Raw genomic sequence first — 18,445 nt, 5'->3', positions numbered from 1 at the left:
GGTCTTTTCCAACCTAAATGATTCCATATTCATCCTCAGTAGAGAGCCATTCAGCCCACTCCTATCATGTAACAGCCTCGGTGTAGTCCCCAACACTCGAGTTCAAAGCTAAAGCACCTTTACCGCCCTCACAAAACACTCCCACTTGTCTGTGGTTAAACTTGGCTGAAGCGGCAGAGTTGAGGCCTTTGTCTGAGCAGGACAAGGGTCTGGGGCTGTGCTCCTCGTGCCATGAACTTGCGTTTTCCTTCAGGGATGGGGGTGGTTGTTTAGAGCAGATCTAAAGGCTTAAGGCAGTTGGTGTCACCTGTCCTCCAGCTCTCCAGGGAAGAACCTGCGGCTGGGATGGGGGATGGCCCCTTACCCTGCTGGGGTAAGAAACCCTGTCCCAGGTACGCACACGAGTAAAGCAAAAATGTAAACCTTTATTTTTTTTTTCCTCCTCAGTCAAAAAGTCCCAACAGACCACCCCAACTGTCCCAAGTTTCCCAAGACCCACCCCCACGGTGGATTTGGTTAGCTTTTTGGCTAAAGAAGGTTAAATAGAAATACAAAAACCCGCATATGGGAATCTTTACATACAGTGTACAAAGATGCCCGCAGCTGACGGAGCTGACCTGTATCTTCCTCCAATAAATAGGTAAAAATCAGTTACTACCGGATAAAGTGCAACAGTGGCCGAGCCGGGGTGAGGTGGTGGGGCCGGGGCTCTGACACCCCCCCGGGGCTCAGAGGGCGCAGAAGGCGCCCAGGCCCGTCTCCTCCCACTCCGAGCCCGACTCCGAGTAGCCGCTGGTGTCCTCGGCGTCCGAGACGGGCGAGTACTGGCCGCAGAGGGCGCGGGCCGGCGGGCAGGGCCTTCCCCCCGCCACGGAGGCGGCCGGGGCGCCCCCGGGCTGGCCGGGCAGGCAGCCGCCGGGGCCGGGGGGCAAGGCGGCGGCCGGCGGCCACGCGTAGGGGCCCGAGCCCCCCTCCTTGGGCTGGAGGCGCTGGGCCAGCGCGTAGCGGGGCCGCTGCGGGGCGGCGAAGCGGGGCGGCCGCGGGTGGCCGGGCGGCGGCTCCGCGGGGCCGAGCCGGGGCGGCCCCCGCTGGCGGCGGGACTTGGCCCGCCGGTTCTGGAACCAGACCTGGGGGAGAGAGGCGGGTGAGGGCGGGCGGGGGCGGCCCGGGGGGCGCGGCGCGGCCCGGCGCCCTCACCTGGATGCGGGACTCGGGGATCTGCGTGGCGTCGGCCAGCTTCTCCCGCAGGTAGATGTCGGGGTACATGGTGTCCCGGAAGACCAGCTCCAGCGTCTCCAGCTGCGCCGCCGTGAAGCTGGTCCGCTTACGACGCTGCGAGGCCGCCGGCGCCCCCTCCGACGGCTCCGCCGCCCCCCCGGCCCGGCCCGCCGGGGGCAGCGCGCTGAGGGCGGGCGAGGCCGGCCCGGGCCCCCCGCCGCCCCCCGCCCACCTGCCGGCGGGGAAGGCGGGTCGCTCCGCCGGCGGCCCCCCGAAGCGCAGCGCGGCCATGGCAGCGGGCCAGGAGGGGCCCGGGTCGCCCCGCCGCCCTTTATAGCCGGGGCGGGGGGGCGGGGGATCCGGGGGCGGCGGCACGGCCCCGTGGGCAGGTGGGCAGGGGGCTGCGGGCACCCCGCCGCGCCCCGCAGCCCGCCCCGGCCCCACGCGTGCCCCTGGGCCAGGCCGGTGGGGGCAGGTCGCCACCCGCAGGGGCCTGGCCCGCCGCTGGGGCGCTCCTGGACGCGGTGCAGCACCGGGGCTGGCACGGGGAGGGGGGTCGGCCAGCTCCTGCCCGCTTTGCCGCTGAGGGGTCTCGCACAGCGTCAGGCTCCAGGTAGACGAGTTACCCCTTCCCGTGGCCGCCCCGTTTGCGGCGCTTGGCTGCGGGCTGTGCGGCCGATGCATGGCCTCTGCGCCGGCGGCTGCTGCAGAAATACCTTCCTTAAGATGCGGGTTAACCGCACCTGCAGGGCCCCAGCGGCTCGTTCGGGGCAGGGGCAGGCGCTGGAGCCATCACCTTTCCCACCCACTCGCCAGCCCAATGCTGCTGCCGTAACTGAGGAGGCCTCACGCCAGAACGCTGCCCGTGCGCCCCAACAGGATACACCTTCGGAAGGGTCCGTCCTCCTTTGGCCTTACCGTCTGGTAACATCCACAGGACTTGTCTCCTGTGCAAAATGACTTTGTACAAAAATCGGTGTCTTGATTGTTAAAAGCCATTTTTGAAGGTTTTATTCCTAAAGTGTTTGTACCTTTTTGCTTTTACGCACGCAGCGATCCAGGTGCTGTCATTCATGAAGTTTCTAGGTCATCTGTTCCCGAAATCGCAGCCTGTAGCCGTTGGTCAGAGACACGAGCCCTGGGCACATTCTCCGTCAGCAGCATAATGGGAGGGCACGTTGGTGTGGAAGGGCGCAGGTGAGCGGTGATCTAGAAAGCCTGGGCAGCCTTATTTTCAGTTTTTTAATAAAAGACTTGGGGAGGGTTGAATTACTCTGCAGACTCTGTACAGATTTAGAAGATGCCACAGGTGGCACCAAAAGAGAATTAGTCCATATTACATTTACGTGACAACTATTTTACTCTGTTTTAGGTTGCGTAATGTTTGCTGAAAAGCGTAAGCAGAGGTTTCTTTCCTGTGTAATGCAGGATAGAGATGTGACATCCTTTAGGTTTCTGAAGGATTTAATCCTGCTTTGAATGATGCCCTTGTAGGGATGTTGACTTTAGTTCCTAGGATTTGGTTGAGGTGGATTAAGTGCGCCAGACAGAGCATGCGGCTTTTCAGGGAAACATGTTATTCTCACACATGTACACGTGCCACTCACAGCAGCAGCACCCCAGGCTCAAGTAGCTGCTGGCACCGCAGGCGCCCCACTCTTCACCCCCATCCTGCTGCTTTCCTAGTAGCTGAGTGGGTTGCTAAGCCACGTGCGAGTCCATGCAGTGTGATCAGGGAACTAGTCCAAATTAAATTCACTGTACAGTAACGGTTATTATTTTTATCCAGATCTGGGATTCCTCGCCCATGGGTCACCAGCAACCCTGGGACAGCTGTACAAGCAACAGGGCACTGCCAGGTGGAGCAGGAGGGAAACTGGGGAATCCCATCTGGGGCTGCCACCACCTGGATGTGACGCTGAGCTAGATGGGGACGAAAAGGACAGGCTGCCCAGGAGCATGGTGGTTTTCCGTGTCAGACTTCCCATCAGGGCAACGGCTTTATCAATGTATATTGAATCCATACTCAGGAAAGAGTGAGTACTGGGAGCTAACAGACCTATTCCCAACTCATAAATCTGGAAATGGGCTGGCTCTTTGATCTCTGTGGGCCAAAAGCCGCCTCAGTTCCCTTGCACTTTACAGTACCAGAGGTGTTCCAATAGGGATCTTGTAACAGCACCTAACGTGCTTCCCCTGGTGAGGAAATGAATGGAGATGTTTCCCAGGCCTGGAAGCTTTTATTAAGAGATACGGGTGTAATATTCCTAGACTATTAAAAAGAGAAAAAAAAGTCCATTATGTTACAGTAGAGGAAACATAACTTCTGCACGCTAAACTTCATTGCAGTACATCTTGTGTATGAGTGCAGTTTGACCTCCGGTTCTGCGAAGGGAGAAGGAAGCCTGTGTTTTGCAGCTCTATCAAACGGGCTGGGAACACCTGTGCTACTGTGACTGAACCACGTGGACAAAGCAGTCGGTGCCCTTAATGCAGCCAGTATTTGCACACATGGGCTTCAGGCTATGGGGTTCACGCTCAGTCACCACATCACCCATCTGCAGATGGTTGCATCTTCTAGCAGACGTTCCTGCAGCTTACGCACGAGCGGCTGAGGCAGCCGTGGGCAGGCCTGGCCGCGCTGCCTGACCACACACCTTTGGTGCTGGCCACTGCTTACTTCCGCTCCCTCCGCTTTCCTTTCCTGGGCTGGCTGGCTAATTGGGCGGGTTGACATATCTTGGTGATGAGTCCTCTTCTGCATACTAGCAGTATGTGCTGGACACGAAAGCAGAGCAATTCTGGGGCGAGACCAGAGCCCAGGAATCTTATTTTCCCTTTCCTGTTGCTCAAAGCATCACACGCTGATTTCCTCTGTGGGATCCTGGTGGCTGCCCTGCTGTATTGGCTTGGTTTGAAAGGGATCTAACATTGCAGAAAGGCAAGGGGGACGGTGCTCTCTAATCGTAAAGGAGTGTGCTGTTAGCTGGAGATCAGAGTAGGAGGCTTTTGCCTCCTCCTAGGCAAGCAGGACGGCATGAAAGACAGCTCTTTGCTTTCTGCCAGTTCTCCCCCCTCCCAACGCTGGCACACCTCTCTGCAGCTCCCACAGAGTGTCATCCCACCGACGTGCTAAAAGCGATGCCTGCGAGGTACTGCAGTATGCCTCCTGCAGCAAGAAAAAAGCACTGTGTCTGGATTTGGCAGAGTTTCCCCTCCCTAGCGAGAAGCTTTGCATCCTGCTGTGCCCCTTGTAGTCTGACAAGGAGGTTTCCAGTGCCTCGCCGGTGCCAGCATCTGCATGGAGTTATACCTGGGTAAGGGCTGGAGGCATTTAGGAAGACAATCAGACTTTCGTCCCTTCCTATTTTGCATACTTGCTTTTATTTGTGTCCTGTCTAGGCACAAAGGGGGATTTTTACTTCTTCCCTCAAGACACAGAGCCAATAAGTCCAGGAGTGGCTTGCTATTTGAAATGGAGATGGTGAAAATTGAGGTAGCTGCCTCCGAGGGAAGAGCAGGCTACCTGTGCGGATAGCAGAGCTTACTGCCTGCTTCAGGAGCTGCTCACAGTGACCTTCGCTCTATTTCTCAAGAGAAACTCCTTGTGCTTTTGTCCATGCTGGGGGTACCTCTACACTGAGGTGCCTGTGCCGAGGGGCTCTCACAATGCGAAATGTACTTGCACCTGCAATGAGAACACAGTTTTAAAAGCTTCAGGTGGAGAACACGCTATCATGTCACCGCTGCCAGCTCTGAGCATCCAGCGAGGATAAGACAGGCTCTGAAACAGTAAGTTTTGGAGTAGAAAGGGGAGATGGGCCCTGTGCAGAGTTTGCTGGCCTGCTGGCTACTTAGCCCTTCGCATATCAAGCCAGGGAGCTTCTCTCAGGCTGCTGGGGGCCACAACATCATCTTTTAAACGTGCAGATTAAGATCCTGCCTTACGTGACTAGAGGAGCCGGGGCTTGGGAAGCATCTCAGAATGCATGGCAAGAGTGGGCGGCAGTGTGACATTCAGTCGTGTCTTTGCTGCCAAAACAAACGCACCCCTTTAGGTAACTAACACATGCGAGCAGTTCTGCTGCTCAGTCCCAGAGGGGATGAGGCACGAGGGGTTTCACTGCGCAGTGGTTTGTAACCACTGGTACGGCCTTCGCTGTGTTCAAACTCCTCTGGCTTGTCACAGCACTCCGCTCCTTCTAGGACTCTGCAGGGAGACAGCTCTTGCACAGGGTTTTTTCATTCCAGCAAAGCTTATTATTTTTGTCTTTAACGTGAATTCTCTGGTGTCTAAACCCAAGACTGAAGCTTTTAGTAGCACAAATTTAGTGGTCTCTTGTCTACCTGACTAAACTTGCAAAGATCTGGTAGTTTGGAGATCTCGATTCCTACATCATTTTTAATTGAAACTGGCCAGCAGGTTCAAAGCTTGTATTGGGAGACTGACCAAAAAGGGAACAGTGGTCTCACACCCCCGATTTCCTTAACTAGAAAGTTTAAGAAAAAACAAACCCACATTTTTGCAGTTAAGACTTAGCTTAAGTTTAAGCTATATTGAAGAAGCAATGCCTGTATAACTATCTCACAAATAAAACTAATTGCAGACCAGACACATTTTTATGATTTTATACATAACTACATTTGCTCCAGAGCTTCTGCTGGCATGAAAATGCTGTATAATTTCCAGCTCCTTTAGCAGGGCCCTGATAGCAAAGATCATTAATGCATGCTAGGCTTAGGTTTTGAGGGTTTTGCATTCTGCCTAAGAGGAAATCTTTAGGTGAAAGCTTAATTTCCCTGTGATTGCTTCTAGTCACTGTGACAAAGCTCTTTACAGCCTCTGAATGCTTTTAGAGGTTTATCAGGTCTTCCCAATGTACGTACACCGAGATCTATATATTGAGGCATATGCAGGCTTTTAGGTAGGGTTCTGAGACCTCACAGTGATGTCATGTTTTTAATTTAAAGTTGTCATTTCATGGTGTTTGTCTTTCTAGCCCTCATGGCTATAACAAAGAAGCCTTTGAGAAGGTGAGCTGCCTATAGTCCTGGCTTCAGCATAGTTTGCAGATGCCTTGAAGTGTATTCTTGAGAGACTGGAGCTGCCTGTCCATCTTGGATGTTCAGCTGTGTCCCTGAGAGCTCCTCCTCGCTACAGTCCCGGCAGAGTGCTGGGAAGGTCCTCGCTGCTTCACCCTGCACATCATCCTCTGCTCCTAGGGGAGTCCCAGAACAGATCCCAGCATCCCTGAGCATACCAGCACACTACAGAGAAGAGGGGGTTTGCCTTCCTGGTCAGCCCAAGGAGTGTATTTGATGTAGAGGGCTCCTCGTGCCTCTCAGAAGGATGGACGATGGCACGCTCACACTTAGGGCTATGCCATTCCCATTGCACGTGTGCGGTGGGTGTGATCAGCACGGTGACTTCTTTGCAAAGCGCCGCAGGCTGAGGATGCCGCTGCATTCACAGCTCCATCTCTGGTCTCTTGTGTGGTCCCAGGCAAAATGCTGACTTCTGTGCCTTGGCTTCACCACCTGGAAAACTCAAATAGCCGTATTTGTCTCTCACCCTCAGGCTTGCCTCCACCTGTGAGACAGCGAGGTGGATCCAGTGTTTGCTACAAGGTCAGAAGCATGACTTGGCCATGCTCCAGGCTGTCCCAGTTGGCAGCAGGCGCCTGGGCACCGGGGCTGGGGAGAGAAGGGGGAGAGCGGTGCTGCCCCTGTTGTGAGGCTGAGAGCGTGACCCACGGCACTGCGGCCGCAGTATCCTGAACACACTGACCCGTGACCTGGGCTGAACCCCTTTCAGGGCTTTTGTGCCTACAGGTAAGAAATATGTGATGGAACCCATCGCACTGGAGAACTGTCAGAGCCTGGTGACATCAATCTGCTGTGGTTTAACCCCAGCCAGTAACTAAGTACCATGCAGCGGCTCACCTCCCTCCCCAGAGGGATGGGGAGGAGAATCGGGAAGAAATGTAAAACTGAAGGGTTGAGATAAGAACAATTTAATAATTAAAATAAAATAATAAGAATAATAGTAACAATTATAATGAAAAGGAGGGAGAAGGGGAGAGGAATAAAATCCGGAGGAAGGGAGAAAAGAAACCAAGTGATGCACAATGCGATTGCTCAGCACCTGCTGACTGATGCCCCGCCAGTCCCCTGGCAGCGATCGGCAGGCCCCAGCCAACTCCCCCCAGTTTATATACCAACCATGATGCTGTATGGTATGGCCACTTTGGGTCAGCTGTCCTGGCTGTGTCCCTCCCCAATTTCTTGTGCCCCTCCAGCCCTCTCACTGGCAGCTCATGAGAGCCCTGAAAAGTCCTTGACTTAGTATAAACATTACTTAGCAACAATTAAAAACATCAGTGTGTTATCAACATTATTCTCACACCGCAGTCAAAACACAGCACTGCACCAGCTACTAAGAGGAATATTAACTCTACCCCAGCTGAAACCAGGACAGGGAGGCAGGACGCTGCTCGGGCAGCAGGGCCCAGCTGCTGGGCTACCAGTGATTCCAGATCCCAAAGGGCCAGTCTCGCCCAACAGCTCTGTGCGCAGATCTTCCCCAGGGTTACAATAAATGCCAAGTGCCAAGCGGTTGTGTTCTTTCTGAAAGATGACTGTCTTGCTTGGCTAGGATCTGATGACATCTATATATGCATGATCTATTTTCCTTTGAAAATTAAAACTGCTGTGTCTCTTTATTTTTGGCAACAAGGAACTAATAGTATCTTGTGAGTTTAGCCCTGTGCTTAGGAGGGGGATGTGACTTGGTGGGATAAGCCATTTCCTGAGAGGTGTGAGACATGACTTCAAGACCTGGTGGTGCCATTCGTGTATTCTGTTCTGAGGAGTTGATAAGAGCTTCAGACACACAGAAAGCCTTGAAGTAAGCAGCCGTGGGGGAGGCGTAAGAACCTAGCAAATGCATATGAAAAGATCAAGGGGCTGCATTTGCTAAATCCCGACAGGAACAGATTTGGGGCAAGACGCCCCGTTCAGAGGGGACCCAGGTGTAGCAAAGGGGCAAGAGCAGACTGTCTGATGGCTGGCAGCTGGCTCCCTACCTTCTGAGGGAGAGAAGGGGAAAGACTGGGGAGTGGGAGGGAGATAAGAGCAAACAGTGGGGGTGGGAAGAGGGAAAGGCAAGGGCAATAGGGAGGAAGCTACCTGGAGACGCTGGTTGAAAGGGCAGGGGATATTTAGGGTTGAATTTAGACACTGTTAAACCTCAGCCTGCCTTTGAGTTTTGAGACACCCTGAGAACAGCAGGATGTGTGTACCTGACTCTCAGTGTTGCTTCTGCAGCGAGTGGGCAGTCCCACAAAGATTGCTGTGGCAGCAAGCGCTAGGCTTAACCAATTCCTCATTGCAATTTATCTCTCTGCCCTCTCTGATTTTATAGCAGGTGGTACTGTGAGAGAACCTAAAGCTTTTATTTTATAGAGCACATCATGTTGCTTTGGTTACTTGCATGCTCTGAACAAGGTCATACCCCATTCCTAGAGATATTTTCTTTAATGAAGAATTTTATAACAACTGTTGATGCAGGTGGTTGTATATATAAAATTACTGGGTTGTCTGAAGTCCCAGCAATGTTTAATTAATTCACTGTACAAACAAAGGAAAAAGCTCTACCTCTGCAGATGGGAAAAAAAAAAAAAAAAAGATAAGGATGGAAGAGCTAAAGGAAAAGACAGGACCCTGTTTACCTCCTTTTCGTACAGTACCTCCTTAGGAGAGGCAGCCTTCCAGCATGCTCCCACAGTAGGGCTGGCAGGGAGGACAGGGTGATAAGCAGAAGGGCCACATCCTCTTTTAATAGCACTGAATAACAGAAAGAAAAACTCCAGACAGTCCCCTCTCTTCCTTTATCGGGCTCCTTGGCCTTAGCAAGCAGTGTTAAGGCATTGTTTTGTACCATTTCTTGGCAGGCTCCTAAAGCCTTCCCCTCACCCCCTGCACGTGGGATGGATGACTTCTCCCCCAGCTTAGCAAATGACAGGCATAAGATTCTCTGTTTCTGTCTTGCAGTGTTTGGTATCTGTCTGAGTGCTGAAATTAATAGATTTTTATGAGGATTTCACTTTTTTTCTTCTTTTTTTTTTTTTTTTGTTAAAGCTTATGTCTCATGGTTATTGAGAAAAGGATCCAAATGTGAAGTGAGTTTTGCTCCAACGGTTCAAAACCAGAAGGCAATACACGGAACCAGAACCTTCCCATCAGGTTGGATGCTTGTTACGATACGAACACAGATCCACTATTTTTCTCTGCCCCTGGCTGCTCTGGTACTATTACACGCCACAAGTCTTCCCTCTCTGAGTAGTGTTGACTTGACTTGCAATTTCTTCAGCTGGCTTCCCTGCACTTCCCTGCTGCTGCTCAGGCATGTGCCAAGGCTGGTGCTCTGGCTTCAGTCTTATCATTCATTCTAAATATTTCCTAGCTTCTTTTCTTATTAGTTTTGGAGACAAGGGACTGTTGGTCTCTTGTGTATCGTGGCACTTGCAACAAAACCATTTTGGTTTGCTCTAGCATTTTTTTCTAGGATGTTTCATTTCAAAGATATTCAGGCCTCTGTACGGCTTGGAAGATTTTCAGCTTTAACACGTAGATGGAAGGTGGGAAGTTCCACCTGTGTTGGGGATTTGCAGTTTTGGGTGACCATAGCTGGTGAGTGCAGTGGTTACTATGCCATTTGACGAAGCTATTCTCTTCCATGCATGAATTGACTCATATTTCTTTGCTATTTAAAATCACACTGAAGAAAAGAAAAAGAATGAACCCAGCAGGCATTATTTCTGTGGGTTATCCAAATTTCTGTAAGCCCACAGCATGGTTTTCTGGTGTCTGACTCATAGAGAAGCTCCACGCATTTGCATAGAAAAGTATCTCCATCTTCCTCCCCCACTATCCTGTCCTTTGGCCACCCCAGATAAGCTGTCCAATACCATCCTGCACGTTGCCTCACTCACCTCCACAACACACCCTCTAGGGCACATCCCTGCCCTCCACCCGGGACTGGTGCCCCCGCGGGCTGCCCTCCTCAGCTCTTGCCCCAGACCTTCAAAATGCCTCTTATTCTCTCGTCCTCATTTTCTATGGCAGCTGTTTTTCTTCCCCTATTATTCAAGCTCAGCTCCTCTCCTTTTATTTCTGGCAGGGTTATTTTTCTATTTGACTTTGGCCCCATTTGTCAAGGGCGCACCCTTGTCACCTCCTTAGTCTAATCCTCTCCTTTGTTGTCTAAAGGTCTTCCTCTCTTTCCTTTCATTGGTACTTTTATCTCTTTCTCCATTATCTTTTAGTCCTCTTGATTCTTCCCCCTCTCTTTTGCTTTTGACCAAGCTTGTCTTACACATATTACTTGGGGGATTTAAGACTTTTCTCCTTGACAGCTTTTCTTCCCCGCCCCCTGGAAGTTTCTCCTTGCTGCTGGACACATGCCAAAAAGCAAATACATTTATTACTCCAAATGAGACAACTGTAATCCCAGATCGAGAGTGACTCCAGGCGGCAGTGATCGCAGCAGCGCTCTACTGCCATCTTAACCATCCCCCGTATCTTTGCGAGACCACATTTTTCCTCTTTTGCTGTTTGCTGTCGTATCTTCACACCTGGGAGGCTGTCTTAAGGTCTCTGAGGTAAGAGAAGGTACAAAGGAGTGACAAGAGTTTGCTGCAAGGCTGAATGATCAATAAAGGGTGCAGCTGCATCGCAGTGTAGTTCCCCTATTTGCAGTTCCACCACTGCTACCCTCTTTTGTCCCCACCCTCGGGCTCGCTGTAAATGCCTGATGCAAGGCTGTAGACAAAGTCTTTATGACAGTGTCTGGAAATTGCAAAACTGGGCCCAATATCACGTCAATCAAAGCATCACCTGGGTGTTTTACACCGTGTGTCTTGGTCAGCGCCAGCACAGCAGCATTCTTGGTTTTCTAGCATTTCAAAAAGGCTGTATTTCCCTCAGATCTTGCCAAGATAGAAAAAGTTGGGTAAAAGGGCAGAAGTGAGAAGATAAGTTTTATTTGATTCATCTCTCTTGGTTGAACTGTCCTTCCTCTGTGTTTTGTATTTCTTATCAGATAAGGCAGCATGTGCAGTCCTGGCATGTGCAGAGCAGGCCAGGGGAAACAGGGAACCTGCTGACACTGAAAATCCTGACAGACTGAAGACTGGCCCTCCCTGCCCACAGAGCTTGATTTTGCACCTCTTCAGAAAAATGGCAATCTTTCCACTGCCTGCACGGAGCACCCTCTTGCTTCAGGGACCAGGATAAATTCTAGCTGTGAGATGTGAAGAGCCACACAGTGGCCCACAGAAGCAAACCCCGTACGTTGTGCTCTTTCCTCCGCCTAACGAAGTGTCCTGGATGTGTGTGAGCACTGGCCTTCTTCATCTCAAACAGGTCTTTGCATTTCAGCTTTCCACAGCAGGAAGTTGCCATTAATAGTGTGTAGCCAGGCCTGGGCTCTCCAAACATATATATCAATATATGCCACTGAAACTTGCCTGTGGCCCCATTGCTGAAGGGAAAGTCCCTGGCACACTGGCAGAGACACACAGGGTTGTTCCTAGAAGATCCATATTCCAGAGCAGGATCGGTGCCTGCTTCCTTCTCCTCAGGCCTTTATCTAATCTTGCAGCAATGCAGCTTCAGCAGATTCCTTGGCTAACCAAAGTGGAAAAGCTGGTTTGAGATGGAAATTTTACTTAGGACCATGTAAAATATGTATGCACAAAGAGCTGCGGAAGACTGGGTCATTGCAGGTCTGCCTGACCTCTTTTCTCTGTCCACACTTCCCAGGGTCCGTTCTCAAACTCTTGACAGTATTTTCAGCAGATGCAGAAACTGTGGACCACATCCCACAGTAGGAAGGACTTACGCACTTTGTCTTCACAGCAAAAGGAGAGCTACTCCTGTGAAATCCTCTCTACATCGGTTGGTCCAGGTTGCTGGTTTTCTCCGTGTAGCATGTAGAAATCATGAATCATGAAAAAAGGAGCCACAAAGTGCTCTTTGGAGCACTTGCAGAATACCCATAGTTTAAATAATTGCAATTTTTTTTGCTGGGTGAAGTTTGGACCATTTGGGAGTTGACCATGGTATGAATAGGAAGGGGAAAGCTAAGTGGAAAATACCTTTGCTAGCAGTGCCTCCAGTAGGCACAGCACAAATAAGCAAAAGAGGTACATGCTTTGGCTGGCACTTTTTTGGTGAGAAAATGCCTCCATTAGACCTATTTATTGGTGGGCTGCCTAAGCCGAGTACTCCTGGGGTGACTGTTGTTATATAGCAAAGTGTTATTTTCCACCTCCTTCCTGAAGAAAATAAGCAGCGCTTGTTACAACAGAGATTTTGCTGTTAGAACTGTGTTTTTATCACAGCACAGAAGAGCAGAGGGCAGCACTGGTCACATCGTGGGGATGCTGTAGGGGCACTGCTGTCATTTGCCATGTGTGAAGTACATAAGCTGTGTGGGCCTTGGTGAGGAGATGGTGTGACACTCTCCGCTGGTCCCCTTGCGTAAGTGCCAGGTGGAAGCCTAGTATAAAAAGGGCAGCAACAACCTTGGGGCGAGGCTGGAGAGGACTTCTGTGGTTGCCAGTGTCACATGTTTCAGCAGAAATTCGTTTGACATTTTGGAAGGGGGAAGGCAGTGCTGATCGTTCCTGGCTGCTGTGCTGAGTATGTGCCGATGCACTTGGCTCTGAGCATGATGCATTTTCCAGCACAGAGGAGGCTTGTGTCCATGCGGTTTTAAGGTCAATTGTGCCATCACACCCTTGAGACAGTAAACAGTGGCAGATTGTGAAAGGGGCTGTACCAGTAACTCATGACATTTTTGGCACGCCATCTAACCAGTGCCCAGGGAAGGCGCTCAGACTGTGGTGATGCACCGTCTCCTCACATTTTGCAGCTTTTCCTGGTGAAGGTAGGCTAGACATCCCTGGCCTGGCCTTCTAAATGGACCTCTTGCCAGGACAGCGGGTCCCTGCAAGATGAAACACAGCAGGTCGGGGAAAAGTAAGACATCGATATTTCCCCATGAGGTCTTTTAGGATCTCAGAAGAAACCATAGCTAAAAATCAAACAATCTTCAGTCACAGACTCAGAGGTGAGGGACAATGCACGTAAAGTTGTGAAAGGTACCTCAGAAAATGCGGGCCATTCATATGGAGTATGTCTGGCAATGTAGTAGTACAGATATTCAGACACATGCAAGCACAGGGTAGGTGTAGAATTTTGGGGAGTTAGAACTCATATTATCAGCACTGGTTAAACCTCTGCACTAAACCTTTATTCAGCAGCATTTTAGCCTCCCCTGTTTTATTGTACGTTCATCTGCCTGTCTTGTATCACACGGGACAGCCGCTGAGCAGCAGCCTTGAAAGAAACTGAACCAAAAGTGTCTTCCGAATATCCCACGTGGAAGAGAACCAGTTAGATACAGCAGTCACAGCAGCTGCTCCTATTCTTGTATCAACACATCTGTTGTCAGCTGACAGATGCGACAATGGAAAGAGAAAAGGAACACGGGCAACAATTTGTATACTTTGGGGGAAAAATACTTGATTAGTGCATGTGATTTCAGCTCCATGGGCTGGCATCATTGCTAGCTGAGCAGAAACGCCAGGCAGGCGTAGGGAAGAAGCACATCATATATCTCATCTCATATCTCTCTAGCAGGCGGAAGAAGCATGTGGCTTTGTACATGCTATAGTAGTCCAGGCGAGTTCACGGAGCATTGCAGTGTGGAGGGCTGTCCTAGCCCAAACTCTTTCCTTAGTCCCTAATCCCCTTGTGTTAGCTACAGAGATTGCAGAGTACAGGCAGGAGCTGCTCTGAATCGGTGGTGAGTCCCCATCTTCAGGTTTATGGGACTTGTTCCCAAACTGTTGTCCCTCGTGCTCCTGAAGAAGGTCCTCAGGGCAGCAACATGCCGTGCTGCGAGGATCTAAGGCAATGCAGAGGTTTTGCTGAGGAAGTCTGTGCAGCAGCAGCTGTCATCCTCAGGGACCATTATCCTCATTACCCCCCAGTCCTGGATAAGCTTCCCCCAAGCTCAGCTTCATTATTTTCTTAATAGTGAGCATGGTGCAAAGCACCCTCCCGAAAGCTCTGGAAGTTGCTGGTCCAGTCTGTAAAGGGGCTTGGGGGTGTGATGCTCCTCACCAATGGTTTTTACTGCACAGCTGCTTTTACCCAGGTTCCAGCAGCATCACGGTGCCACCCGTGGTAACAGTGTCAGAGCACTGAGTCTCTTTTGGTCTGGGCAGTCACCTGTGAGGCACCGAGAGAGCTACCTACTCGCTAGGTCACTACAGCTGCCGGTCACCGCTGACCTGGGCCAGATTTGAATGCTGGGTCCCAAGATGAGGGGTTTCACCCTGTCATTCTTCTCCAGAGGCAGCTGCTCTTCCCGCAGAAGTCTTCCAAGAGCATTTCTAATGGATGCAGGAAAAAGAGGAAAACATATCGCCAGGCTTTTACTTCCATGCTGGCATTACATTCCTTCCTGTGACACTCTCTCCTCCCAGCAATGCATGGCTTTAAGGTTGCATAGACTGGGTGGAATATATTTTAGAGTGAGACTCTATTTAGCTGTGATGTCAACTGCAGCCAACTATAAAAAGCTCAGTAATGCTCTTTGAAAGTGTAACAGCTGCTGCTCTGCACAGTCTCCGGTGTATTACCAGTCCGCCCTATTTCATGTGCACACAACCGAAATAAAATATTATAGCAATCATCTTATTATATAGTTCAAGGAATTTGGGACATAAACTCCCCAGAAACCAGGAGGAGTTCAAGGTTAGGCAAACTGGGTAATTTTACACAGTTTGTTAACAAAAAGGTAATTTTATCTGGCTTTGCAGCATAGCCTGACTTTTACCTAGCACTTGACTACGTGCTATCAGCGATCCCTAAATAGTGACCACAGAGCAGCAAACCTTTCCTTTGGGCAGCTTTGCTGGATGGTGTTCACATACAGTTTTAAACTGAGCTCTTGCATGGGGCCAGGCCAGCAATATATTATCCTATTGATATCCTATCCTACCCTATCCATATCCATATGAAACCTTTTTTTGTCCTTAAATGGGTGGCCACATATATTTGAAAACACACTAACCAGGCCAAAATTTCCCATAAAAGCGGGACTGTTTAAAAAGAATGTGGTTTATTAATCTAGAGTGAACAGAGAAGCGACTGACTGCAGAACTGTGCCAACACTGCACACCATCACAGTACTGGAGATGGGGTCCCAGCTGGGCCTCTAAGGACAACCCTGAAACTGTGGATGCTGTAGTAAAGCCAAATCTCTTCTAAAATCTGAACAATGAATACTTAGGGGTAATCCCCGCATTTCACTCTGTGGACACATCTGTTGAGGACCTTGATATATTTTCCAGGGGTGTGTCCCTGTTTTACTAAAACGTGGGAAGTTTGAGTGACCTGCCTGCAGTTACACAAAAGCCAGCAAGTGGCAGGGCAAGAAGGGGTAAACTTTGCTGTTCTGGTTCTGCTTCCCCCATTCCTGTCCCTTCCCTTTAGTCACTGGGCCTGCTGTTTGCTGAGCTGACATTACCAGTGGTCCATCCAATTCAATTTTCTGCAACGAAATGAGACAGCTTGAACAATACGAGTCCAGGAAACAACAGCTACATAAAAAGGACACAGAAAAGTTTCAGAAAAAAATCTTACGAGCGCCCAGTTTGCTGTAGGCGTTGCTTGAAGTCCTGCTGGGCTTGCCCTGACTTGGCAGGGTCTGTTGTGGGGACCAGCCAGGCTGAGGGGCAGCACCCTCCTGCCTCGCAGAGCTGAGCAGATCAGCCCGGGCTCCAGGCCCCTTCTGCATCCTTGACGAGACTAAACAGGGCAAAGTGGCCACAGTGTTGTAGGCAGGTTGATTTTGTTTGTTTTGTAGTGCATATAGGGCCTTTGTAGTGTGGGTGAAGAACAGCCTGTTCCTAAGTGACGTGTAAATGTCTCTGACACAGGTTTGAAGCAGCAGTGAGCTCACCAGTCTGTGAGGAAATGGTCAGCTGCCAACCACGGCTGTTACCAAAGGTGACAGGACATTTAGGCAATGTGAGGAACAACTTGGCATCAGACAAAGCCACTGGAATGGAAACACACGTACCGCAGGACGGGCTCAGCCGTGCCTCTGAGCGCTGGCTGCACCCAGCTCCCAAGCAGGGAAGTTTCATCCATGAGGAAATTGGAGGCACCCAGAAATGAAAGCAAGCAGCTTCCCGTCACACGATAAGCTTGGGAGGGTTGGGAGGGAGCCAGGGAGCAGCCTCAGTGCCCAGGCACGGTGCTGCGGGTGCAGGCCCATCCTTCCCTGCCAGCTGTCTGGAAACCCCTCGGGCTCCCCCACCTTGCCAGGGTGCTCAGCTGCTCACTGTGCTGTGGGCATGAGCAGTGTTTGCAGGATGAGCAGCTGACTGGGGGAGCTAGTTTTTTCTATGTACAAATACACATGCAAACATACACCATATGGTTGTTTAAATAAAGTGATGCTGAAGAAGGGTGACTTGTGTCAACAGACAAGAGATGAATTTACATGCTATAGTGTGTAGCAATACGCTGTCAGGTAAGAACTGGCACATTCTTTGTGTCCAGCCATGTATACGTAATGGTATCACAGGGGGAGCTGAGTTGTGGAATTTAAGGTCATGGTTTTTTAATGGCACCTAGGAAACAGGATACTGGAAATCCTTGAACATTCAATAACTTCCCAGCCAGAGGCTTTATTTGTCCTCTAATAGTCTGCAGATTATTTCAGATTTTACTATATCTCTTGATGACTAAGAGTTCAGTTCTTCAGATATTGAGCAGCCTCCATTCTCAATAGGGGTGGCTGAGACTTCTTGCAAAGCTTTTGTCTACCTTTGTTTGAGGCTTTGCAACAACTAAGTGGCTTCCACACTTCTAGAAGCGAGTCTGGTAAATAATTGGCCATGAGCCCATTTGTTCAAAAGAAGAAAAGAAAATACTACTGCAATCCTACACGGGTGACAAGATGAAGCTATCTGTCTCATACAATAGCCATAGAAACCTCAGGCTCCTGGTGTTCTGACTCCCTGGCTATGATTTTCCACAGTGACCAAGCAATTTATTTAATACTTTCACTACCTCTTTGTAGAGTCTTGGAGCTTTAGGGTGTCAGAAAGGATCATCAAACTCGCTCCTGCAAGGCATTAGAAAGCAAGATCTTGCAATGTGTCACTGGGGGGGGGAACACTTTTTTTTCAAAACAGATGTTTTCCCTCTAATATATTTTACAAGTTGAGGAAAACAAGCTTTTTTAAAAAAGAAAATAAACTGAAAACTTAGATCCTTTTGCAATGAACATGATGCTAAAGCTGACATCTTGTTTCTTTCACCTGTGGTTAGAGAAATTTCCTTCTTCGGATCTTCAGGACTTTCCAGTCCTCCTGAAGAATTTTTCTCCTGACTCTTAGATAACTGTTACAAAGATCAAAATTATTAGATAGTTTGTAGTGCATTAAATTACTTGCCTCTAAATATTATCTTCATCAAACCAGTCGTATTGGATACTGCTACTTACTTTTGTGGGATTTGGGAGTCCTAATCAGGACCAGTGCCTCCCTGACATGACCGCTAAAGCCTGGGGACTGTGTTATTCTGTTAAAGTGATCAACAGTGAGTTAATTACATTTTGCATGCAAAACGTAGTGAGGAGGTTGTAACAAATACCCACTGACCTGAATGTGGCATTTCACACCTCAGCGGTAAGGTTCAACCAGCACAGATTGCTACTGCCCTCTTTTTGAATAGAAAGGATTAACAAGAACCGTCTGTCGCGGCTAACATTACTGGGAGGTGCTGGACACACTGCTAGTGATGTTTGGGACCCCATCTGGCAAGGAATTTCTTTCCCCAGGTTTTGATTTGGAAAGAAATGTCCGTTGCTGTTGCAAATATCAGAGCGTGTTCACTAGCGGGAAAATATTGTTGTTTTGCTGTTATATAAAGGCTACTCAACGATTACAATGACAGGCACTCCACGGAGGCCTGTAATAAAAGCAACACACAAAGGGAGATATTACATTCACATATTTTGAGCCTAAGGGCTTGTCTATAGTAGAGGTATATTTTTTTTTTGCTGTGAGTATCTTGGTGAGGTTAAAGATGCACTCTTCCTGCCTATGTCTGTATAGCCATATCTAAACGAGGGCTT

The 18,445-nt window shown here is 49.8% G+C and overlaps 1 protein-coding gene and 1 long non-coding RNA gene across 2 annotated transcripts; one reads left to right on the top strand and one right to left on the bottom strand.

Moving 5' to 3' along the window:
• Positions 1-405: 405 nt before the first annotated feature.
• MIXL1 (Mix paired-like homeobox) lies at positions 406-2,474 on the bottom strand. Its single transcript, XM_055816638.1, has 2 exons — positions 1,198-2,474; positions 406-1,127 (listed from the first exon to the last, which is right to left on the bottom strand). The coding sequence occupies exons 1-2, from the start codon at positions 1,900-1,902 to the stop codon at positions 729-731; spliced, it is 1,104 nt and encodes a 367-aa protein (XP_055672613.1). The 5' UTR covers positions 1,903-2,474; the 3' UTR covers positions 406-728.
• Positions 2,475-3,367: 893 nt separating this feature from the next.
• On the top strand, positions 3,368-16,771 carry LOC129785355 (uncharacterized). The gene is made up of 3 exons (XR_008749299.1): positions 3,368-8,125; positions 9,358-10,880; positions 11,321-16,771. It is a non-coding gene; the product is annotated as an uncharacterized LOC129785355 (long non-coding RNA).
• The last annotated feature ends 1,674 nt before the right edge of the window (positions 16,772-18,445 follow it).

Source organism: Falco peregrinus, chromosome 11, assembly GCF_023634155.1.
Source record: "Falco peregrinus isolate bFalPer1 chromosome 11, bFalPer1.pri, whole genome shotgun sequence".
NCBI lineage: Eukaryota > Metazoa > Chordata > Aves > Falconiformes > Falconidae > Falco > Falco peregrinus.
This window is presented reverse-complemented; position numbering and strand designations above follow the sequence as displayed.